Raw genomic sequence first — 26,206 nt, forward strand, 5'->3', positions numbered from 1 at the left:
GTGAGACAGACAGACGGGCGCGTAGACGATAGCGAGCGGCGGAGAGGACGGGAGAGCCAGAGGGGCGAGGAGAGGGAGTCAGAACCAGCGGGAGAGAGTGCGAACGAGGGCGGGAGAAGCCAGAGTCGCGGCCGCTCTGCATGTCCTGGGGTGGCAGTGCTAGCAGCTGAAATAAACTTGTGCTAAATAGGTTGGTTTGAAGGTAAGAAATATGTGTCGCGTCAGCAATTTCCGCTCTGGTTGTGATTGTTAATGCTTTTTCGTGACACGCCTTGTCGTGTGCGCTGTGTTCGTGACAGCGCGAGAGGGGAAGGGCCATACAAGTGGTGTAACATTACAAGCTATCTGCACGAATGTTCATGAATGTTGTGTAATTCCTGCGTTCTTTGCTGGCAGGTTTTTGTGTTGCAGCCAACAATGCCGGGCAATGTAAGTACTAAGTATCTGGGTGCTCTATGACCGCTGCACTTGACGCGCCCATAAACACCACAAAGGCTGCCGATTGCTCATTACGATGCAACACCTATGCTCATTGTATGCGAATGGCTGTTGTGGACCGTGTCGTTGCTCGGCGAAGCAGGTATCTATCTCACTTTTATAGGAACGCGAATGCAGCGAGGTTTTGGCACACGCCAGACGGCTTTCGATCGGAATGCCAAAATTGATTGGAATGCAGAAATGTTAAGAACCACACAGGGAATAGTTGTTTGGATTGTCGTCCCTGCCTGTTGCGTCAGTATATACACAACGTTTCGCCAAGTTAAGTCTTTGGTCGTGCCACCTGAACTTGTCGTTGGAATTGCTGGGTTTCTTCTTGGAATTGCTGGATCTTCTGATTGCAAGGCCAGTGCTCTACCAACTGAGGGCAACCGGAGGGGCTCTTCCCAGTGCCCTCCCGGTTCCGGCACGCGATTCCGCCAGCTGAGCTAACTGGAAAGATCCTTCCGTGTTGTTACCTTCCGGTCGCAACAGATGACCTGCAATCAGTAGACTTAGGTTCGAATCCCAGCACTTCCAAGCAGAAAATTTCGGGTTGCCACGCGTACATGACAAATCCAGGTATTATCTGGTTTTTCTAAGGACTCCATAACACCTGGCGACGGCCAGAGACCACACTGATGTACATACATAGACGATGTAGATGTACGTAGACGTATCGTACATGCTAATACACCAGACGATTACATTAGTTCGAACAATGATGCCATGCGTAACATACTAGTACCTCGTCTCAGTCCTTCCGTACGGTTTATTCCATTCTTGCCCCCTCCCCACACACCGAGGATTAATTTGCGACGTCACTGCTGGACGGCGTAGTGTTCCCACCAGCCAATACGGGCTCCGCGTCTTGAATGCATGCATTTCGGAGAGCTGTGGATTGAATTCTATGGTGTCGATTTCGATGAACCTAGCACCAAAAGAGCTCTGATCTAAGTGGCGTTCTTATCTAGAGGGGGTCAAACTGCCGTGGTGTACAAGGGTGCGGTTTTCTGCACGATGCCCCATGAATTCTTCAACTTGTGGGCGACGGTGTGCGGTCTCGTAGGTGCAGACTATCGCACCGCGGTCTCGTAGGTGCAGACTATCGCACCGCGGTCTCGCAGGTGCAGACTATCGCACCGCGGTCTCGTAGGTGCAGACTATCGCACCGCGGTCTCGTAGGTGCAGACTATCGCACCGCGGTCTCGTAGGTGCAGACTATCGCACCGCGGTCTCGTAGGTGCAGACTATCGCGCCGCGGTCTCGTAGGTGCAGACTATCGCACCGCGGTCTCGTAGGTGCAGACTATCGCACCGCGGTCTCGGAGGTGCAGACTACCGCACCGCGGTCTCGCAGGTGCAGTTGATATCGCACCGCGGTCTCGTAGGCGCGGCCGGCATCGCCACCGCATATGTAAACCAGGGGTCATGCGCTCGGGCCTGACCGGCCCAGGACCCTTCCTTGCAGCTTACAGTGGATCATAATGCAATTTTGGCTACGGGCTGATGCATTCTAGCAGTATATCGTAGTATTTGTTTCCTAGACACTTTATTTGTGTGTGGGGGGGGGGGGGAGGGGGAGGGAGAAGTTGATGGATGTAATGCTACTTGAACTCGAAAACATTCACTATTGAAGCGTCTTCTACATTACCACTAGTCGCAGGGTGAAGCATATTGAGTGGGAATCGAAACTGGAGTTCACTTATCATCTAGTGGATTGTTGATGTTGCGTAGAACCGTATTAGCATAACTCCGCTCTACCTGTTTTTCCGCCTGACCGCCCCACCTATCAACAGGCAAGGAACGAATGCATCTCAACCAGCCATTTGCCCAACTTGTCCCATGGTGTCCGCACAGATACACATAGGCAGCCTAATTTCTTGCACGTTGCGATTTGACGGACGGAAAAAGCTGACAAACTCCAAATGCAGTGGGAACGTGGACGTCATTCGCTGGAATTGTGCACGAGATTGCAACGCAGAGTATCATTAAAGACCGAGAGGGTTTGAACGTAGCCGAAGGTGCGCTCCGTCATGAGGAACACGATGTCGGTCCATCGTACTTAAGAAGCATGAAGAGCCCCTTGCCATTTCCATTTGCATTCAATGATCCCTGTTCTGTCTTGTTTCACCGCAATAAGAACCTATCTTATATACGATCCATACGAAACGAGTTTTTGTATTTAACATCAGCTGACATTCCACATGCATACGTGGCCATTGCGCATCATTAGTCTGAGAGATAAAACAAGATGTTAAAAAACAACAGGAAGTGATAAGGGTTAAAAAAGCACGCAAAAGCATGCATGTATAAACAACCCCACCGCACAAAAAAGACCTGGCAGTGCGGTCCAAATTTGTTGAATTTTTCGTAGGGTCAAGGGGTCGATGCTTAATTTCCTCCTTCGTGGGATTACGGCAGGACGATTGTATTGTTCCTGAGGCTGGCCGACCCAACATGCCTAGATTGCCGAGATTGGGAGTGCCGTATTCGACGTCCGCATCACCCCACCCCCTCTCCCATGGACGCCAGGTGTGCAGCTGTGCACGGCACATGCAGCGGCGCGCAGCTGCACCGTCCCCAGGACCCAGCGTGGCCACCTGGCGAGCGCGGTCGAGGCATGGCAGCCAGAGTGCAGCCCCCGCCACCCCTTGTGCTGAATGTTCCTCATCCACTGGAGGCTTGTGTGCGGAAGCTGAGATTATCCGGATCGTCCGCGCGTCGGTTCTTGGCTAATTGGCGAAAGCGACCGATTACAGATGGCACAAGTGCTAATGACCGCACGTTCAGTACGCATCCAGATGAGGCTCGAGCCTCCTCAACATATGACTGAGCTCCCGAACTTACAGCTGAGCCCCCTCCCCCCCCCCCCCCGCCTCACCCCTCCGAGGACGGATCCAGAACGCCGCCTCGGGAGGCGCCAATCACGGCATGGGCGGTGGAGTGATCTAAAAGGGGTCCGCATTTTCAACCATGGGATTTTGGTTCCGTTACCTTGCTCTAAAACAAAATTATTATAGCCCAAAGTTGGCGATACTTCAAAATCCAGAAATGTGTACGCATCGCCCAGCTTTGCCCGTCTGTAGGGTGGGGTACGGGCCGACTGCCCCCTCTTTTAAACCTCTCCCCCCTCGGGCTTGCAACTAAGTACACCCAAACAGCGAGCCCTTCTGATCTCCCAGCCTAGGACAACGCTTCCGTGCAAAGCTTGAAAAACATGCCAGTCACAAGGCTTCCTGCAAGAAAATCACATGTGTGATGCATTCCATAATTTCCTTTCTGTTTTCTCACATAGCTCCCAAATAAAAGCAAAACACAAATGGGTGCCCATCCTTCAGTTCCACGAAATGCTTCCAAATCCGAACAGAAATCTGTATTTGGCGCTAGGGATCCCCAAGCACAGCCCCTATCTATCCCCCACCAGTTTTGCGAGACAGCACCGCCCGCGATAGTCGCATAAACGCAGGCAGCCGCCTATTGCGCTGCGTCTCACAACCAAAACGGCAACCGCAATCGTTTTTTCATGAGCGGCCCACCGCCCGCAACGCAACCGCCTCGTCAACACCGCAGTTCCACGCCGCCCGCGCCGATTGAGACCACCCCCGCCAGGATTCCGTGGGCGACTGCCCTGCCACCTACGGGTTATTTTTGTACTTCTGGCCGTTTTGCACTGCTTAAACCCGAGACTTTTGCTTCACATGTTACGAAATTATTCTGACACTGGTGCTCAAAACATGCCATTTTGTCTTTTTACTTTACTAATAAAATATCCGTATTTATTTTGGTTTCGCATGATGGTGTTATTGCTCGTCGGCCATTATGGCCGCCGTGATCCAAAGCCATAGCCCCCGCGGATTTGGTCGCAGTCTCCTTCGTGATTGGTCGGGCTCCGCAGTGACGACAGCACGTGGTTGCGGCGAACCTGGCGGCGTGGCACCATATGCTTGGTGCTGGTTGGAAGCTCGCGGGATTTAAGGTTTTGATATATTTGCATCGGCATGTATCAGCCATACAATGAACAGAATCCATACGATGTGATGGCAAGAATGGTGCGTGCAGACGTAAGTTTGATGCGCCGCGGCGTATGTGGTGTAATGGCGCCCGTCGCCGGCAGCTTTCTTCGACCTTGTGCTCTGCGATTCAATGTCCGGACGTTTGCCCGAATAAGTTGAGGGGGTCGAATATTGTGATTAGTGCTGCGCTGCCGACATTGATTGCTGAAGTATCCTGTTCTGTGTTTCAGCCATCGGCGGTGATGCAGAACCAACGTTTTGTTCAAATGCAGTACCAGATGGGTGCATATCCATTGCCAACACAAGCACAGAGTGAGTAATTCCTTGATTGTTTGATGTGGTTACTTTCTATGTGTTTCATTTTTATTTTTGCTTTGGAGCAGTAATCCAGATATCAACATCTATGCCCTGAACATGCTGTCCTATAATGTGTAGCCAGTGGCATGAATGTGCAAAGGATTTTACTTTCTTGTAGATTATATATCACTTCTGTTTTAAATTACATGTGTGGAGGCTATGGTTGCCTCATCATATTCTAAAATGTATCAGGGAAAAGTATCACAAGGGGTAGCTGGTTTTGCAGCTGCCATGTGGAGACTGGCTGCCAAACCGTAAGAGTTACATGTTCCCCCATATTCATATCCAGCATCGTATCAGAGTTGTGCTGTGAACTACATGCATATGGGTATCCTAAACCTGCCCATTTTCTGAACTTTATGCCAGCAAAGATGTGTAAGACTGTTAATGCATACCATTTCAAGGTCATCCTGTATTCCCAGGAAGATGTCTTTCAGTTCCTGGCATTCCACTGACTATGCAGTGATTGAGGCCAATGGAAATACAATTGATGAGTTTTTTAATTTGGTTGGTGTTGTTGGGTTGTTCATGTCTGGCATTGAGGAGTTGTTCACATCTGGTCTGGAGTTGAGCACAATTTCCAGATAGAACAGCTGTTAATTAGTTCTCAATATTGTCCAGCATATGGTGACAAGCTAAAACTTTCATTGGGGATCACATTTATTAAATAGAGAAGCTGTGCTATGTTGAGCAGTCTTTGACAAAGTGTACCAATAATTTAAGTAAACCCCTTCCATCATAAATGATGCTTGCTTCAATGTTTTCAAATGTAGAACACTCCCTTTAATAAAACATACATTGTGTTCTGCCTATACATGTCACAGGCTCAGTACCTTTATATTTCTGGATATCCAGGGCATTGGATAATGTTTTTTAACAGCCTGGGCTGGCTGGGTATCCTGACCTCCAAGTGACAGTATCACCACTGGTTGATATGATGTGATAATCATGTGTAGAGGCACTGGTCTTATCAGTGTTCTATGAATGAGACATGTCTCATGATAGTTGATTTGGTTTAGCAGAAGTGTACTTGTTCTTCCTGGGTGTGTGGCATCAATTTTTGGGTTAGGTGTAAAATTATATCAAAAATAGGATGGTTGACTTAAGGTAGAAGTTTGGCTAACTTTTGAAAAGAAATTGGCTAACTTTTGAAATTTGGCTAACTTTTGGAATTGATGAACATTCACAATGTTTTCTTATGTCAGTTAATTAAATATTCAGTCACACATCCAATGGGCACCCACATGGGAGGCATTTTGATCTAAGAATGTGCAGCAATTATTTAAGAAATGCTTTTCAGATTTGTTGTAAAATTCATGTAGTTGAATTGCCAGCATTGCATTTGGTTGTTTCATGTCTTTTCATGTCAGTATTTCAAGTTCTTCATGATGGTTGTGGAAAATGAGTTCTCAAAGTATGCTTGATTGTTGTGGATCTGGGAATAATTAACGTAATGTTTGGTATGTATTCAATCATTTTTAATCAGGTTCCTTCCAACTGCAGGGCTTAAGGGTTAAGTCTGGACCATGGTTTGACAACATATTTTTTCTGTTTCATGTCAGGTATGTATGAGCATGTCACAGAATTCCTTTCACAGAGTTCCATTTGATGTACATCACCTGACATGACCTAATATGTGTCCAGTGGTAACTGATCATTTGATGGATTATGAGCCTTTAATGTTCATTCTAGGGATAATTTGGGCCTGGTATAGACAATGTGCATGTCAGGCCCCCAGTCACAGCTCAGCTACATTTTCAACCAGTCAGCATGCACCCCCAGGCATGAGCTGAAACTGGCGATTGCATGACATTGGGAAAGTAAATGACAAGGTAACATACTTGAATATCCCAAGCAGATCAATCAGATGAGGTGACCATAGCAGTTGACATAACCTAAAACCTCTGCAGCAAAGCAGACAGCTGATCTTTACTTCTTGTCATGCATTATCTTAACAGACAATAACCAAAGCAGCATGCAGCCCTAAGGTTGGACACAACTGGACAGAGCCTTAACATATTGTTAGAAGTGATAAATAAAGATGCAAACAAATATTGTAGCATATCAATGAACAAATTATGCCCTGGCTGATGAATAATGATAATCTATTCATATACAGAAGATATGGAATGCTTTGCACAGGTGTGCTATGATTTACAAAACAAACATGGCTGCTCCAGTATGTGGAGGCTCATGTTTGATTACATGTTCATGCTGCTCAGAGTGTTGGACTCCTAAATATACACCAGTTTTTGCCAATGTAGCCCATACCCAACCAGGTGGTGAATGCCTCTGGCCTGGGTTTGTGGCTGATAGGGTCCCAAGTGGCCTAGAGACTTGAGGAGGGGACTTGACGCATGAGAAGGAGGATAGTGTTGGGGAGCTGTTGTTACCTTCCATGAGAAGTAAGATAATGTTGGAAAGCTGTTGCCATTTTGAGGGGTTTTGCACTTCAAAACTCGTCATGTCAAGGTCAGGTTTATCTCAAGTGAGTACTTGAATTACCATTGGTCATGATGGTAAAAGGATGCAAGCTTTTTGACATTTGACATGATAGGTTTTGAAACTTGTTTTAGAATCAGAAAAAAGTCATGTGGAGTTTCTCTTGAATGATATGCTCCATGCATAGCATGCAATGGTATTTAGGAAAGGTTCTTGACACCTTGTAAAATGGCTATTTCCTTGGCCTTTGTTTCCAATGCTTGGCAAGGAATCACCCACCAACCTATCAAAATACTTGTATATGACCACAAATTGTGTGCCAAGTAAGGTCAATTGGATGCTGTCATGTCAGCAAAGTGACATGTATAGGAGAATCCTGGGATCCTCAACAATCAGTTGGATATGGTTTTGCCATGGCTGCAGATGTCAAAAAGTGTGTAACAATTTATTATGGGGACAGGTTGTTTATTTTGCAGGGTCATTGTGTATTGGTCTAAATGCTGCTAATTTTCTCAGTAGTAGCATGCGCCTGTCTGGTCATTTTTCATGGCAAGCAAGTTGATATCTAATTGCATACACGATCCGAGCAGCATGCACTTTGGTTCTTTTAGGCTTCTGTGCCATAGACAAAGTGCTATATTTCCTTTCCTCAGATTTGTTTACAATAGAAAAGCTCTTTTCAACCTTGTGTCTGATTGTGGGAGACAAAATTTGAAACCTTAGCTGCATGCCCAAATTTTTCCTTTGTCCTCATAGTGATGCTGCATGCTCTGGCCACCATGCATTCATATGTTGTGTATATGGGTGTGTGCGTGCATGCATGCATACGTGTGCGCGCGCATGTGTGCATGCATATTTGTTCTTGTTTTTTGTGTTGTCCCAAATCAAGCTGACAAATATGTTCAATCCCAGCTACTGAGTACTTCTCACAATCACACAATTTGTGAACCAGAGGAAATACTTATCAGCCAATTTCAGTGCCATGCTCAATTTATGGTCATTAAGTGCATGCAGTGTTAGTGGGTACTCCCCGAGCACAGAGATGCACTCCAAATAGACATGTGTACTGAGTTGAAGTATGCCATAAGTGCATAGCCTTAAAGCATATGCCCTTGGGCCAAAACATGCTCTTAGCTGTGGTTGTGTTCCCAGTTGAAATCAGTATCAGAAATTGTAATGCTTATAGCCAGCTCAATAATGTGTTTTGTAAAACAATCAATTTCAAATCTTAAGTTTTGGGATGTATCCCAAATTACAAGTGGGCTTAACCAACCATGAGGTATGGTGGTAAACTATCATTGCCATGGAAATTGAAGTGACACTGTCTCTTTTATATGCATGCAAGGTGCTATTCTCCTGAAAATGAAATGTTTAGATGTGATCATGCTGTCAAGGACTATCTGCGGAGACATGTGGGAGAACCAGATTCAGACAGATGGCTGAATGTTATTTGTTCAGCTCCTGTGGATAAAGTTTTTGCACAAAAACCTACATTGCTTAGCACTGGGTTGCACCTGAACGCCGCTCTTCAACCTGTGTCGATTATTTCGCTGTTCCACAAGTGGCCAGTGTTCCATGTAGTTAGTTTCATCGCGTACGTCCGTGCCAGGCTAGGCCGCGGGAGACGGAGCGCTCGTGCAGTTGTGTGGATGTTGGGGTGGCGCGGCGGCCGACCGCCGCCTTGGCGTCGCACAGCCACCTGTGACGCGGCGGCTCTGGCCGCGGCAGGCCACGTGTACCCGCAGCCGGTGTGGCAGCCGCAGGGCCCGTCGATGCACTACGGCGTGTCTCAGCAGCACGCGCAGCGCCAGGTGCCGCTGCCGCTGCCGCAGCCAGCGGCGCCGGCCGCGCCGGCCGCGCCTCCGTCGCGCGGCAGCCGGCGGATAGCCATCATCAACCCGGACACGGGCAAGGAGGTGTCCACGTCGCGGGAGGAGCCGGCCCCGGCCGGCGGCGCCGACAAGGAGGCCTCCGCCACGCAAGGGGTAGGTGCGGCCCTGTCTCGTGCGATGAGGCACCCTCTGGTGGCGACGTTGGAGCCGCGGGTATGCGCGCTCAGCAGGAATATAATTTGTGGGTCGCACGTGTCTGATACGCGGTGGTGCGACCGTCCGGTTTGTTTTTGCAATGCTCCGCCATTGAAGCTGTTGATTGAGGGGTGCTCGCGCTGGCCGGACTTGACGCCCTGCCACGCGTCTTCGGACGGCCGGGGCGGCGGGCGCTGACGGCTGGCCGTCTGCTCGCCAGGGCACCACAGGTGTGGCGGCTGAGTTCGCGAAGATGGTGGCGCAGGCGGCGACGTCTGGCGCGCCGCGCTCGCGGACCACATCCGAGACGGTGGTGACGCCAGCCGAGGGCGCGCCGCCGCCCACCTCCGCCGACCAGCTGAACGGCGCCGTCACATCGCCGCCGGGCGCCGGCCCGCCGCCGCCGCCGCCGCCGCCGCCCGAGCAGCAGCACGAGGATGAAGGTGGGTCGGTGCTGCGGCCGCCGCCCGCCCCAGCACATCTGGACTTGGTATCGCACGGTCGCGTTGATCTGCCGGGATCCGCCGGCTGCGGTGGCGTGCCGAAGTGGTCTCGTGTTTCTGGCGGGGTGCATGCTGGGGACATTCGCGGCCGCTGCGTGCGCCACTCGCCCCTGCAGCCTCATCCGTGTGAGCGAAACAACCGGATTTTAACCTGCACACCAGTCAACAGGAATATTATCGTGATCAATTATCATTTAAAGTTGACGAAATGGACGTTTGGAACGAAATTAACAGACACACAGTGGAACGTTGTTAGCTGCCTTGGTTTCAACATAGTCCGACTGCTCACTTTTCGTTCTGCCATGCTTGATTGCTTCTTGCTGACTTTTAATCCCACATAACCTAAAATGAAAGGGCTGTTTATGCAGGTATTAGAACCCACCAAATGTGTGAAAATACTATATACTCACCTTGTCAGCATTATGATGAGAGCGCTCATATGATGCAGTTGAATTTTGTACTTTTTTGAGACAGTATTAACCTTATTCCCTCGTAAAAAAATACAGAAGAATGGAGATATAGATGTGATATTTGTTACATGCCATTATCGAAACGAATATCGTGTCGCCGAATATTCTTTTCGATAAGGACATGTAGCCGACACGTCACATCTATCTTTTCCTTCTCCTGTTTTAATGCTTAATCATCTATATGCATATTGTTCCTCGCAAATGCACTTAAAATCTCACGTTATCTTGTGCCTTTTTATGTGATGTCTGATTTTACCCTCTAGATCATTGATAGTTCCCTAGATCGGAACACGAGTTTCATAGATCCGATCTGCAAAACTAAAAAAAAACAATTGAAAGCGTCAACAACAGCATATAACATAACTTAACCATCAACGACATGTACCTTGCACAATGTTGTGGGTATGACCCATGACGCGTAAAACTGAATTTTTTTCTAAGGGGGGGGGGGGGTAGTTGTCAACACGCTCATGTCAGAACTTATTAGAGGGTAAAAAAGGACTGCTGGTGCATTCAAAATGTACGTGCACCTAACTATCTGCAACTTCCCTGCTAGCGTTCCTACTGGGAACGTCAGCCGGGGTGTCTTGCTATATCACTGGTTTCATTTAAGGCCGCGTTAAGCGAGTACAGCTTCTTGAAAAGTCGCCCTGGCCTAATCTGGATGTGATTTTTTGTGGGTTGGTGGGGGTTGGAAACATGCCCATTTTTGTGCGTTATATGAATGGACAGTCAAACGCTGGAAAACCCCGCCCAATTTCTGCTACTAGTGGACCTGTTTTGTATCGAGTGTTATTGCAGCCATTGCCCCGCCCCCCCCCCCCCCAACAACAAAAAAACAATACGCAACAAAAGAATGCCTCCCAAGCATCCAGAATGTGCGGGTCAAGCAGCCAGAGTATCATTGAGTTATATATTATATCATTGGAGTGGTACCGAAAACCGTCAAGCCCGTAGTGGCGTAAGGCATGGGTCCCAGTCGCACTGCTCAGTGTTGAATTCACAATCATGTCTCGGGCTGTTTTGGCGTGGTGAAAACGCGTAATGAATAAGCTTGTTAATCCATTGCAAGTAGCGTATGTCAAAGCGAGGTACGTTGACGAATACACGCGTTTGACTTCAGACGTCATCACCGTAAAATGGTAAAAAAGAAACAAATTTGAATAAAACCGATTGCGGTATTATCAGGGGTTGATCAGAACTGTCGCTGCAGTGCTCGGCATTTCGGCGGGGGGCGGGCAGTAGAGGGCTCTGTTAGCACGTTTTACCCGCTGGTGGCGCCCACATCGCCGCTCAGTACTACACTGAAGCGCTCAGAATGGGGGCCTCGGCGAGCTGGAGACCATATAGTTTCCAAAAAGCATTCTATGCCAGCTGCGTTGTTCCAAACTCCAATACCACGGACAGTGGCTTGGTGACTTGTACGTGACAGTGACTTGGTTTCCGTTCGCTGTGCATCAGTTAAATCAGTTAAATCAAGCCTCTATTTCACTACAATTCCTCAGCTATGTATGTAAGAAACCACATGCCTGTTGTGTGTGGAGAATGGAGTTTAGCAGTAAGTGTTCGGCATAACATAATAGGAGCGTGGCAGCCAAGCAGTTCAGCTCCGTGTTCTTATGTCCAGGTGCTCCAAGGGTGGGAGCATGGACGCGTTTGCGAGGATTTGAGACAAAATTGCCCCCTGCTCCGCACGGCGGGGGATGCTGCACTTCCTCAATCTTAGACCGTCAAAGGCCACACACGGTTTTAAGTGGTGATACAAAGCCACCTTCAGATGACGCGAGGATCACTCAATAGTTCCGCCAGTCGGAGCAAGGGGCGGTAGTGCCACATGCTCTCGAAACACGTCCCAGATGCCTTACTGGTCGCATATGCCGGCGGATGGCGTCTGACTTGCCGTGGGATGGTGTGGAGAGCCATGAGCGATGTCAGGGCCGTCCTACGGTGCTGAACGAACCCGCATCGTGGGGCGAAGCGATCACAAAAGCGGCCTTGCTTCGGAGCATATCCGGCACGTCCGGAGTGGTTGGAACCACTATTTAAATCCAAGATTTGGAAGGGCCTGTCAGCTATATTGGTTAGTTGGATAAGAGCTGTTTCGGCGAGTCAAGGCAATTTCAAGGTTCTGGGGTGTGGGTGATGGATAACGGTAGGGCAAGCTATATGCACCTGAGGACCCATCCGCGGAGGCTATTCCCACTCAGGAGCCCCCTCTGCGGTGTGTGTGTGCGTGTGCGCGTGCGCGTGTGCGCGTGCGCGTGCGCGTGCGCGTGCGCGTGCGTGCGTGCGTGCGTGCGTGCGTTCGTGCTCGTTGCTCGGGCCGCAATGGGCCACCACCAGGAGGCACTTCCGCCCACTCATGGCTGGCGCATGCAGCCTACCCCAGGCACGCGGGGCAGGATCAAGGGGCGAGTGAACTGCCACCTCTCATTCATGAATAGACGAATGCCCCCATCTGCGGAGAACGTGGGAAAGACAGCTCGTTGATTAGCGTTTAGATCGCATATGATCTCGAGCTGCCCTGGCGGGTGCGTCGGGCATCACAGTAGCGCTTCTGCACATGATGGGTCAGGCGGCCGCGCTCTGTTGCCGGTCCGTGCCGGAGCCGCGCGCGGTCCGGCCCCGCGGACCCACAGCCACCGCCTGTGTGGACGCCGGGGCTTAGCGTGGCCAGCCTCCACCTCAGCGACATGGCCACTTTAGGGATGAATGCTTCCAGTTCATTCGGGCTGTCAGGGCTTCTTCCACAAGTTGGTGGGAAGGCCAGTAAGGGTGTTTGGAGCACTGCTCTGGAACGTCCGTTCCTCGCGTTGCAGATGTAGCTGTGAATGCTGGGTGATGAGCCAATTCTCGAAGCATGATTTTCGTCATGGGGATGCTGTCTCCGCCCAAGGTCGAATGTCAAACTATGGGCTCATGTGGATTTAGGTCAGCCGTGCAGTGCTCAAGGATGTTGTAACTTGGCACGGATGACAAGCAGCACTGGGCCACGTGCCACGTGCCACGTGATTTATGTGAGTGCGACAGTTCGTACATGAACGACTGGTTCAGGGAAAGGCGAAATTCCGCTGCCACCAGTCCAGGTCGTGGTCATTCAGCAGTTCCTGCATAGCTCTGCTGAATGAAATGAATCCATGCAGCTGTGGCCAGTGGGGAGATGGCCAATGGTCTCGGAACAACGCATTTAAATTAATTAATAATAAGTATAATCCGCGAACAGGATGGCCGGCGAAGACTCGCTTTGGGTAGGGATTAGTGCGCAGCTGGCGTGTGACTGGTCCCGGGTGTGGGGTCTGTGCTGCCTCTGGACATCCCAGGACGCCGTGTATGGATCAGATCCCAGAACAAGCGTTCAGCGACGTGACGAGTCGGGGGTCGTCCTGGGTGATTTTGTGGAATGTACACCGATACGTTCAGAGGAAATCAACGCCATGACGTCATCCAAACCAGCGCCAGGGGCACGAGTGTCGCCTGCTTGGATGAGGAGTGAAAGGAGGCTTGGCTCAGCAGGTTGATCTAGCCCATCCCCAAACCAGATTTCTCCACGAATTTCGGCCACTTGAATGCACATTTCCGATGTTAAAACAAAAAATTGTTCGTCGGTTCCAAAATGGGCACATCACCGTGGGCAAAAGATCGGACAATTGGCTACATGCAGCAGGCTGTGCTGTCGCTCATGCTGGACCACCAGGGGACCGACCTCGAGCAACGTTTTCTGTTACGGTTTGACGGATGCGGAATCACGGATGGCTGCCTGCCGTCGCTGATCGCGTTTTACCATTACATTAGCGGGAGAATGCCGCCACCGCTATGATTCTGTGATTCATGCCTTTGCCACTGTTGCGGGAAACCTGAGCTAATTTTCTTGGCCAGCTAGTGCTTTTGATAGCTGTCAGATATTGTAGGCCATTGTTCTTTATCCCAATCCAGGTGTTATCATGTGCAAAACTTGTCAAACATGTGCAGACTGGCCTGTCATATGAAAAGTGAGCGTGACAAAGACGTTAGGTAGCTTTAGGATACTATTTGATACAGAAGGAACGTGGTGCAAATTATTACGTGTTAGGTACGTGCTGTTCTAATAGTGGACAGAGCTCTCCTTCAATTCTTCGGTTCAATATTGCCTTTTTGCCCATACTTATTGTGGGGGCTTAGATGGGTATTGGAGGGAATGGCTCAACACTGGCGCAGCCCCCTCTCCATCCCGAAATCACATGAGGTGACGCTCCTGGCCAGGAGGCTGTCCCATGGTAAATGCCTGTGTTTAAAACAAACGTCCTGACATTGATCTTCAAGAGGTATCCCAGCGTTGACTTGCATCCGCTTGCGGAGTTCGGGTCGCGGGCCAAAACCAGTGGCACGCACGCACACACACCGGAGTTCGCCAACATATGAGACGGCAGACACGAAGCCCTCGCAGCTGCAGTGCACGCGCACTATCCCAAGGCAAATGACTGCGCTGACTTGTTAGTTCAGACGCCAGTAGCTCTCGTCGCAGCATTTGGCGTCTGCCCCGGGCGTTATCGCTGGGCGTTGTGGAGTGACGCGGCGAGAGCCGTCACCCTACGGGCGGCTGGGCTGCTGCCGCTGATCCCCGGAGGGGTGCGCTGTGGCCTACCGGACGCGGTCGGCTGCCGTGCTGTCCTGGTTTTGCGGTTCGTTTTCGAGCCCGTAGGCTGGCATTCCAATTTGCGGGGCTCGCGACCGGGCCCCACTAGTCGAATTAATTTGCATGCAGTGAGCTGTGTTGCCTGCTGCCACTCCGCTGCGGCGGTCCGCAGTCATGCACATGTGTGGCTAGCCGCCAGATCGTGTTCCGCGTGTCACGACGGTCGCATGCTGCCGGATGCCCTCCAGCAGGCACGGTGCTCTGCTTGGCTTGGCCTCTTGCTTGCGGTTTCATTGCGAAAGCGGACCGAGGTCCGATATCAATAGGAGGCTTCTATACTGCCTTGCGAGACGTCCAGTGAATGTGTCATTTCCGCGCCAATGTCTAGTTGTGTTACCAGTCTGGCTATCTGATTTACCTCCAAGTCACTGCTGGACGGTAGAGGCAATGCCTTCTCCCAGTGAGCGACGGCCCCGAACAGTCGTGACTTCCCGGAAAAGGCCATTCAGATATGGATGGGCGAGTCGGGATGTCCCGTGGCCCACTTCCGCCGCGTCACTTCTCTGCCCCGAACCGTGGCGCCCTACTTCAGCTGGTGGACGTCCGGGATCCAGCGTTCTCGATCCCTCCGCTCCGCCAGGTAGCCGTCTGGATGCGGTCGGCTTTCTGGAGCCGCGTGCGTGATCCCCCTGGAGGACGCTCGTGCAGATGCACCCCAGCTTACTGGGCTGCGTGTTTTGCGTGCCTTTTACGGCCGCAGCGGCACATCGCTCGTCATCCGTATCGATGATTCCAGCGCGGCGACATTTTCATTGGGAATCGCCAAACCTGTCGCCGGAGCGGTACGTTGCGCCTGCAAGCCTGCAGGCGGCAGGGCCCATTAGGACCGTCAGCGTGATGCTGGGGCACTCCTCGGGCAGCGGAACTACCCAGAGCGCAGCAGTGCTGACCAGCGACGGAGGGCTGCCGGCGCACCCAGCGGCGGGTCCCGCGTCAGGGAGGGTCGCTCCCGGCCGATCTCGCAGGGTGCGAAGCGCCGCGTCATCTGATCTTGTCAGAACCGCGCAGGCGGAGGCTGCGCCATGACAGCTGTCGAAAAGCTGGTCATTGCCCTAGGATTGGGTCGGCTGTTGTGGACTCGTCCACATGTGGGGAAAACTCGCTCACAGTATGTGTGCAAGCTTTGCCGGCTCCGTTTCGACACTTTGTCTTGGCTCATTGTTCAACGGCCAGATGATCTCTGGAGCGGTCATCGATTTAGTGTCATGTTCCAGACCAGAAGATATTTTATCCCAATGTCACGTTTTTCGAATTAATTTTGCGGTTGATTTTCTCAATTCTTCAGCGGCGCCCCAGTCTGACTAAGAAACGCTATGGTTAAGATCCACCTCTGAAAATCTGGATATTTTGAATTAAATGGCGGGGGTCCCGCTATGAAAACACTTCGCAGGTGAAAAAACACGCGGGCGCGTAACCTGGGCGCTGGCTTTATTAATGCAGCGCCGATCACGTTATACTGGACTAACGCGTAGCTCACTGAAGCACTACCATCCAGCTCAAACGGCTCAATAACGCCATAACTGCTTAATTTTTTGAAAGTGGTACCGGGATATCGTAGTGAAAATTGAACAGGGATATTCAGATACAGGGATAACAGGGATATAGGGATATATAGGGATAGAGCATCAGTTCGCAGAGCTAAAAGGCTAACTTGAGTCAGCCGATGTGCAGGCAGCGTCTGACTCGGTGTCGTGGGACTCCGTGTCACTGGTTATCCCAAGATGGACACGCAGGCGACTCAAGTTTGCCCCGAATACTGCATACGTCGTGGAAATCTGTCGTCAGGCTATCTTTTCAATGTTACAGTCAGGATTCTAGCAATTTAATTCTTTTGTTCGGAGGGGTTAGAGTTGACGCAACCAACGGCTTATAAGAATCTCTCAGACTTTGCAAACGACTCGGTGTTGCTTCTGGACGGGTCAGCTAGGTCTGTATGGCGTGGAAGGAGTTCGGGCTATTTGTCAAACTGTCTTTCAGATTGGGTTTGGGAAACTTCGTGTGTTCTGACCGACGCTGCTCGCCGAAATGCAGGTTTGGGGACGACGTTTTCTGAGAATAATGGTGACTCGAGACATTAAAACATCTCGATCATTACACCGTTTTACTCCAATCCATGCCGACCGTGACTTCTGGTTCCGCCGGATAACCGCCTGCTGTCCTAAAAGGTGAGAGCTCTGTGGGGTTGTAAAAACGGGTTGATCTTTAGTATCTCCAAAGGGATGTCTATTGCCAGCTGCCCAAAACAAAAGGCTGGGCATCGACTTCTCGATTTTTTTTTTGTTTAAACGCAGACTTCGCATACCACACGCCCTACTCAGTACCCTCCTCAGCACACCTGTATGACCCAAATTGCGTCGTTTTCCTCGGAACATCAATGACAGTTTTATGTCACATCACCATGTGCTTTTAACTTCGTTGACGGTCGGAAGACTGGCTGCCCTCAACACCGCGCTGATATCTGGTGGGAACGAAACCAGAGGGCGGCCGCGTTTTTTTTCGCTGCTGGGGCACTGCGGCGCCACCAAGAGAGATCGTTTGAGGCTGCACGCTGTTGGAGTCAGCTGGTGACCGGGGAGCGTGTACCAAGGCATTGCTGCTGTCGGCCGCTTACTCCCCGGGCCGTGCTGGGAGGCATACCGGCTGGTGGAGCTGCCGCGCCGCTGGGGCTCGGTTCGGGCCGCGTAGGGGTGGAAACCGGAGTGGCAGCGCAGCCGTGCTCCTGCCTCGCCGCGCTTGTGTCGTGACATGTCAAGGCTCGACGGCCTGCTTGGTCTTAGCCAGCTGGGGGAGCTCGTCGGCGGCGCGGGCGTGTACACAAGCCCAGGCGGGAATATGTGTTGCATCCGACCACTGCGGGTCGAGTATGAATGAACTGCTGGAGGTGGTGAGCGCCAACGGCACCCCCGCATGAAGCTGCGCAGTCGTGCGTCTTAGGCGATGTTGGGATGCTCTGCGTGGGGTCGGAAGGCATTTTTGTCTTTTGTGTAGGCAATGGTAAAAGGAAAACCGATGAGATGTGTACGCTGTAGGTTTGTGTGATATTCCATCACCTTATCCAATAGCACAGTGCGTAATGGGAAAGGCACGGATACACAGGGGGCATGAGAACGAGGGCTGTGCGTCTTGCTACCGATTGATGAGGTTGTATGGCACTGGGCTCTGCACGCGGCATCGCTATGTCACACAACAGAACGCGTTTGATAGCTGCCACCCCGGACTGGTGGGGACTGCGGTCACTGATTAGTGGAGTTTCAGCAGCTCCTTGGTAAAAGCATACTATCGTTAAGGGGCGTACGGATCATCGATGGAACACCGGAGTACCCACAGCTGCAAACGGCATATAGCTTACAGCAAGCGCATTGGAGGTTAGCTGTCGACGATTTCAAGGCGCCAGAATGAGGACCGAGGTTAAAGAAAGGGATTTGTTGAAGAATGAAACAGTCCCAGCTTCATCATTGTAACATACAACTGAAACTTAATCGGTGCTGCCGGTAGCCTCTTCGCCATGGTATACATGGATAAAGTGCAGTGTAAGGTCAAGTGACCGGTGTGGAATATTGAGGAATGACTACATCGGGAACGGTTTGTTGTCATTACAACACAATACGTTCAACACGCTGTCGACAGTTGTTCTGAGGAGTAGCAGGTCACACGCATCGGTGGGTCGCATCGTATGCAGCTGAGAGTAACAGCGCTCGACTTAGACGCTCAGGCTGGAGCTCCCGACTGTCGCCACGTCCGGCGGCGCCGCGCTCCGGTGGGGTCGGGCCCGGCCCTGGTGGGTACCGACCGGCGGCGGCACGCTCCGGTGGGGTCGGGCCCGGCCCTAGCCGCGCTCCGGTGGGGTCGGGCCCGGCCCTGATGGGTACCGGCCGGCGGCGGCGCGCTCCGGTGGGGTCGGGACGGTTCTGGGAAGCGGGAGGGGTTGAGGGAGGATCGGTCGGCGGCGGCGCGCCGCGCTCCGCGCTCCGTTGGGGTCGGGTCCGGCCCTGGTGGGGACCGGCCGGGGGCAGCGCGCTTTGCGTTAAGCTGCGGGCCATGTCATGGTCGCCGGACAACGGACACCGGCCACCCGGCCACCGGATACCAGTCATGCTGGTTCCTCGCCCGGGAGAGGGTAGCAGGTGTAGGGTTTCGGCGATAGTGACGCGGTCGATAATGGCCGACCGCTTCTCTCGATGTGGTGTCCCTGGTGGTGCCCTTAGGTGCAGACGCTTGCGCTCGTAGAGAATGCGTATAAGTTCAAATGCGTAGAGTCGCAAGAGCCTTGTGGAGAAGATCGCGCGATTCTTTTCGTGATCATCGAATGCCGCTAGAAAGTATTCCTTTTGTCTCTTAGTTATTCTTTATTTTAACTCAGCTGCTCCCGCTTGACGAGTTCGGAACAGGACGTCCACCGTTCAGTGCAGTTGAGTTTGTCGTCCTGCGGCACCGGACCTGGCTTTGTAAAAAATTCACTTGACTGGCAAATATTTGGTATCAATTTGATTTGCTACAAAGCTCGTGAGCCGTTTAGCGGACGTAATCGCGATCGTTCACGGCGCAGGCACATGTGTGGTGGCCCCACTGTACCGGCGAGGGTAAAAGATGGAAGGAGCGATCTGTGCCGCTCATCCACGGTCGTGTCGTCTCCACATAGCGGTCGGCTCTCCTCCGCCGGTGCCCACTGACCGCCATTGTTCCGCCCGACCCGTTCGCCGGCCCGATGCATGCAAGAATGCGCCGGTGGCACGTGGGTCCTGAGGGGTGGCGGGCGACGTCTGGCGGGGCTGCTCAGACGTTTTCGCCGCCGCCGCCGCCGCCACAAGGTCGCCGGCCGGGCGCGGTCACGTGATCGGGGCCGGCGCGGTGCTGCCGCCTGGCGGCCGGCCGGCGAACAGCGCTGCCTCTCGGCCCGGTCGTCAGTGGCTCGGCCAACATGGTCGCGGCGGTGTGCGCGCAATGTGCCGACCAGTGAGCGTGGCCCAGTGTACCGGTCGACATGGAGAGCGCTCGCGGCGGCGGTGACCGCGCCAATGGCGTGCCCTCGTCCCGCAGCCTGTCGCGCGAGCGGCAGGCGCGCGGGCGCGGCGGCCAGAACCGTAAGTGCTGCGGCGCCGCTGGGCGCTGGACCCAGCTGGAATGCGGCCGGTGCTGGTACACAGCGCTGGAGGCGCGGGCGCTGGCCGGTCCTGGCTGAGCGGGGGGGAGGGGGACGAGTGCGCCGCCCGGTCGGCCGGCGGGCCGCGTGCCGCGCGACCCCGGCCACTGCGTGGGCGGTGCGGACGGACAGCTGCTCCCACGGCCTTGAGGCCAGACGGCGCGACCTGTTTTCGGGAGAGGACCCGATCGATAAATACCGCCGGGCCGAGCGACGGACGGGTTGCCGCGGCGGCGGCGCTGGCCCCTCCGAGCCTGTTGTGCAGTTGGCGAGCGGTCGGCGCCGGCCGTCGCCAGAAATAGTTGGCCGGCGAGCCCGTCCGCGCGGCTATTTTTACCGGGCGGCGATGCTGGAGAGACGCCGGCGATTCCGGGTGAGGTGACCGGGCCGGTCCGCTTTCTACCGGCGCCGGCGGGCCGGCCGGCGAAGCTTTCGTTGCCCCGCCCGGCCGGATGCGCGACACCAGGCCCGGCCGCGCCGCCGGCGGAGGAGCGGCCGGCCGCCAGCTGACCCGTGTCTGGGCCCAGCCGGGGCCGCGGGAACTGAGCCGGCGGCGGCGGCGGCCGGGCGTCGCCGGGTGGCAACGGTCGCGCTGTCGGCCTGTCTCCAGCTGACGTGACGGCTGTGACCTCCCGGCCCGACTGACGGCCGGTCCGGACGTGGCCCGTCGGCCCCCGCACACCGCCACCGACGGCTGTCGGCGCACAGCGGCGGCGGTTCGCTCACAGTGCAGCAATAACTGTTCGGCGCCCGGGCCGCCGGCTGCGGTGACTGGCCACTGCCGGGGCCTCCAGGCAGCGACGGCGGTGGCGGGCTGACGTGGCAGGCGGCTGACTAGTGCCGCTTGATCACCTGCAGCCGCTCCCTTCACTCGGGGGGGGGGGGGGGCGGGGCTGGAGGGAGGGGGAGGAGGGACCGCGTCAGTCACTCCTTTGCGTTTAGAAAGTCTCAGTAAACTGCGCCAATATCGCGTGAGTCGCGATCTCTCCCGGGATGAAGCTAGCACTAAAAACGAATGGGCTACAATTGTACTGCTTCTCTGAGTCTTTTTCATATTAGTTCAGGCTCGTTTTGAATTGTCTTCCCGCGCTCGGTGCACTTGTGCTTCTGCCCTTCAGCTGTGCTGCTCCTCCTGCGCGGCCTGGCGGTGTTACGTAACGTCAGCGTTCCACGTGGTCCCCACTGTACGACATCGGCTCATCATCGAGTCGCTGATGCAATCCATTGACGCCGGGTGGCCTGCCGTTTCCGAAAATGCCCGGTTGGGTGTGGCGCTGGGTGTGGCGGGACGGGTGTCTGTCCGTAGCTGAGTGGCACATGTGCGGCTAACAGCTGTCACCCGGCGCTGGCGGTCCGTAATGAACTACTGGTGACCCGGGCGCTCGGTCTGTCGCGTGGTGCGCGGCGCGCCCACCGCACTGGCGGGCCCGTCTCGCCGCCTGCCGCGAGGCTCTGGTTCACCGCTCCAGGCGTCTGGTGTTTTTCTCTCGTCTGCGCGCCGGCATCTGCGTGGGTGGGTGGGCCCGGTTAGGGTGCGTGCCGCGCCGACGTGGCGCCGCCGACGCCGGCCGGTGGCCGAGTCAGCGCCGGCCGTCTCCGCCTGACCATTTACAGCCGGGCGGGGCGCCACGACAGGCTCGTCGAGCGGCACCCGGCTGGCGCTATCGCCACTCTGGAATGCAGAGGCGCCGGCCGAGCGAAAGCCAGTTGCCAATGCGCGTCACGCGGCGACCGGCTGCCGGGCCACGTGGGCGGCGGCGGGCACAGTTTGCACCTCGACAGCCGGCTCTGCGTCGTGTCACGCGGCCGCCGCCGCCGCCGCCGCCGCGAGTGGTGGCTGGTCGGCGGGCGCTGGCGGCTGCTCCCGCGCCACGGTCGCCGACCGGCCAGGCCGGTTTTATTGATGTTGGATGTGAATCGCATGGTCCGGGGCGGAAATACCCGGCCAGCTGTCTGCGGTCGGAGCGGCACAGGCGCCGGTCCGTGGGATCGGGCAACCGCTTGTTCGCGGCTGGCTGCTGCTGTTGGCCCCGCGGACTGGGCATGCTGACCGGTCGTTTCTGTTTCAGGTCGCCAAAGCTCACAGAAGAAGACCAAGACAAAGCAGAAGATGCGCGAGCTTAATCGGCGCGCCGAGGGAAAGGAGGGTGGAGGAGACATGGACGCCTTTGTAGACAGTAAGCCGGTGGTGGAGCGTCCCCCGGTGCCGCCGGCAGCTGCCGCCAAACCAACCACTGCGCCGTCTCCGCCGGCTGCCAAGCCAGCGCCGGCCGCGGCTGCGCCTCCTCCCGCCAAGACTGCCCCTCCTCCCGCCAAGACTGCCCCTGCGCCTGCGACTCCCGCCCCGAAGCAGACGCCGGCGCCGCCGTCACCCGCTCCGAAAGAAACTCCCGCTGCGAAGCCAGCTGCTGCCCCAGCGGTCCCCGCCCCGAAACAGGCCCCGGTGGTGTCGGCTCCCGTGAAGTCGGCTCCCGAGCCGGTGACTGCCCCGAAGCAGGCTGAAACCGCTCCCCCGGCTCCCAAGCAGGCGCCTGAAGCCGCGGCTCCCGCTGCAAAATCAGCCCCTGCTACGTCGACCCCAGCCCCACCGAAGTCAGCACACGAGGCCCTGCCCTCTGCTTCATCCAAGCAGACGCCGGCGGCTCCTGCCCGTACTCAGAAAGAGCCCCCTGGGACTGTGGCGCCTGTAACCAAACCGACTCCTGAAACTGCGGTTCCTGTTCCGAAGTCGGTATCGCCGCCGGTTGCGCCGGCTCCCAAGCAGGCTTCTGCGGCCGAGGCTCCTGCGACAAAGCCGCCCGCTGCACCGCAAGCCACGGTGCCGGCTCCCACCACGAAGGTGACCCCGGAGGTCGCGACTCCGACAGCAGCGACGACTGCCGCTCTCGCTGCAGCCCCCACATCCACCCCCGCTCCCACCCCGGTCGCCGCTCCGGCCTCCGCTCCCGCCCCCGTCTGGAAGGCTCAGTCGGCCGAAGGGCCGGCGCCCGTGGGAGCGTCTCCGACATCAGTCCCAGCGTCTACGCCGATCCCGACTCCGCCGCCGGCCGCCGAGCCCACGGCGGCGGAGGTAGCGCCCAAGCGGACAGGCGCCGACGCCGACGAACCGACGCCGCCTGTCGAAACCAAGCCACAGTCGGTGCCCACCGAGGTCAAGACGCAGGTGACGCTCGCCGAGCCTAAGCCGCAGTCGACGCCCACCGAGCCCAAGCCGCAGCCGACGCCCACCGAGCCCAAGTCGCAGTCGATGCCCGCCGAGATCAAGCCGCAGTCGACTTCCACCGAGCCTAAGCCGCAGTCGACGCCCACCGAGGTCAAGTCACAGTCGACGCCCACCGAGCCGAAGCCGGAGTCGACGCCCACCGAGCCCGAAGCCGCAGTCGACGCTCACCGGGACCACGCTGCAGTCGACTGCGCAGCCGGAACAGGAGCAGAAGCAGAAGCAGGAGGGAGGCCAGGAGCAAGAGCTGGAGGAGGGCGAGATCGTGGACGGCGAGACGCCGGTTGTGAACGGCACAGCGGGCGAGGAGGAGGCGCCGGCCACGCCCCAGAAGACCAAATGGCAGCTGGAGGTCGAACGGATGAAAGGTGAGTCACTCGGTCGGCGCGAAGCGGCCGGCGGCGGCGACAGGTGCGCGCAGACCGTTCTTATGACTGACACGTGTGTGTGACTGATCGTCTGCGACCGGGTAATGTCGGGGTCGATGCTCCGTTGTCGAGACTCGGGCGTGCGAGCGCGGCGCAGCCGTCTGCGCCGCCACCGGTCGTCTGACGGCGTGTGCACTGTCCGCTCTCGGCAGAGGAGTCGCTGCTTATCGGCCACAAGATGCAGTACGACCGGGACGAGCTGCTCAAGCTGCAGGTGCACCCGCTGTCGCGGCAGCGGCCCGACCAGCTGCCCGACCTGCCGTCGATCGTGCGTAAGGAGCGGCCTGCGGGTGACGCGCGCGCCTTCGCCGCCATCAAGTCGCGCAGCATGGGCCCGACCACCGGCATGCAGGACTACGCGCCCGGCTTCAAGCCGCTGCCGAACAAGGTGGGCAGCGACACGGGGCGTGGGGCGGCCGGGCCGGTGCCGACCCGAGCGCGGCGCCGAACCGACTCCACGGCCGGGCGGTGTCTGGCCTCATCGGGGCAGACACTGAAGGCCGGACGAGTTCAACTGGGGCCATGGGAAATTGTCAAGGAGCTACCCATCTTGTCTTGGTCCGGCGATAAAGGCCTTTTCCTCATCTGAGCCACGGTAACCGCCACGCGGTTGCAGTTCTTCGCTGATGACTATAGGCTTACTGGGTTTTGCCCCTTCAGACTCTTGCTGTCTTGTGAAATGCTATGGTTATGTTTGAGACGTGATTTGGAGAAAGCCAGTTTGATTAAAGTAACATCCAGAGGAGCTGTGAATATTCGCTGTCAAAATTCTTGCCCCGTGATGTTTTTGAGGCATTAATTTGCCAGCTGTGTAATCAGGCCTCGTTTCTCCCTAGTATTGCATCATCACTAAAATGTGTCATAGCATCATTGTGGAAAAATTATACGTTTGCATCCATTGATGTGGCAAACGTTAACTTATGACCGCGAAAAACGGCACGAAACGAATATGTAATTTAAGCGGCTACGCCGTTCGTGAATCGAAGACTACTCATTCCAGTCCGATCCGCAGAAACCTAGTCCTCCGCAGAAACTCAGTCCGTCCCGACTGCTCAGCTGGCCAGGGCGCCTACCTTCCGATGCACCCACCCGTGGCGGGGGGGGGGGGGGGGGGGGGTTCGAGACGCTTCGTGTGCTCGACTGGCTGGACTGTATTTGTCCTTGACTGGGATGGCCGATGGTAGCGGCCGCGCCGAAGGTCAGGTGACGTCAGAGGGCAGGAGCGACGCTGCTGAACATTGAGGCACGTTAAGCTTTCGCCACCAGTTTCTACCGTTGACCTGAAATTTCACGGTCAGCTGGTAGCGATCAGGGCTCACGCAACAGGCAGTGCCTGGCGTGAGCTCTAATCCCAGAAGTCCACCCAGTCAAAGGAGGGTTGGTCTACATCTTTAAAGAATCTGTGGACTAAAGCAGGTGATGTGACGCTAAACACGGTAGAGATGTGTCCAAATAACTGCACAACACTTGCCCAAGATATGGGCGCATTTCCGGAATATTCTGGGCACATGGATACATTATAAGTGCTGATACATTTACTTCGTGGCTGAAATCGCCGGGCGCACTGGCGTCCGTCGCCAGCCCATTTTCAAGTAGTGCTGTCGAATAGTTGGGACATGGGCGCCACGTCTTTGAAAAAACGGCACGTCCATGCGAGCCACACCGTGGAAAGCCCGCATGCGGAACATCCATGGCAGACGGGCGTGACTCACGATAAGGTTGTTTGGATGGCTTTCAGAGATGTCCATTTCCAGTCGATTAGGAGCGGGTAGCTTCTATTTGATGTAGCAGCCTTCTGGCGCCGCCTTGCTCGTCCCGCGCCAAATAAGGCATATCGTTAGTTTCATACAGGTGAACCACGAGCCCGCGGATTTAGAAATCGTGCCTTGGGAACATTGAGTAGACTAAATTTCCTTCAGATTTCGTGTTATAAGTAATTCCTGAACGAAAGATGTACGTGAAATTAAGTCGTTCATGGCAAGTATGCCCCACGCCGCTATTTGAGATGGTGTACTTTGTGGGTGATTATTTTCTTTAGGTATGTGGGCGTAGCACGCTCACTCATTGCTCATTGTCGTGCTGCGATATTTCAGATTATCTTTGAAGTTCACAAATGGTGACTAAAATTGGGGCATCGGCAGTTGGCAAGTTCTGCGAGTTGAACGCGGTGTGTGTGTCGATGAACCACCCCTTCACGAGGCGGCGGCGGCGGCGGCTTCACGTGATGGCCGTCGGCCACAGCCGCCAGTGGAGTGTCGTGTGTCGGCGGGTGGCGCGGGCGCTCGGCTGACGGACGGTGGCGCCCCCTGCGACAGGGCTACCGCGGCGGACGCGGCTCGCAGCAGGGCCGGCGCGAGATGCAGCAGCAGGCCGGCCCCGGGCCTGGACCGCGCCGCATCGAAATCAGCCTCAACCGCGACGTCAAGCTGCGCGAGACGGAGAACGCCTGGAAGGC

General features: G+C 55.1%; 1 protein-coding gene across 1 annotated transcript; it reads left to right on the forward strand.

Annotated features, from left to right (window-relative positions):
• Positions 1–8,565: 8,565 nt before the first annotated feature.
• Positions 8,566–26,206, forward strand: LOC119096188 (eukaryotic translation initiation factor 4 gamma 3; the record flags this gene model as incomplete). Its single annotated transcript, XM_037218983.1, is given in 8 exon segments — positions 8,566–8,570; positions 9,168–9,276; positions 9,539–9,710; positions 22,173–22,306; positions 23,066–23,482; positions 23,523–23,691; positions 23,904–24,139; positions 26,067–26,206. Coding segments are annotated over 8 exon segments (1,382 nt in total), but the record flags the coding sequence as incomplete, so codon positions are not given.

Source organism: Pollicipes pollicipes, unplaced genomic scaffold (genome assembly GCF_011947565.3).
Source record: "Pollicipes pollicipes isolate AB1234 unplaced genomic scaffold, Ppol_2.1 Scaffold_1911;HRSCAF=2240_pilon_pilon_pilon, whole genome shotgun sequence".
NCBI lineage: Eukaryota > Metazoa > Arthropoda > Thecostraca > Pollicipedomorpha > Pollicipedidae > Pollicipes > Pollicipes pollicipes.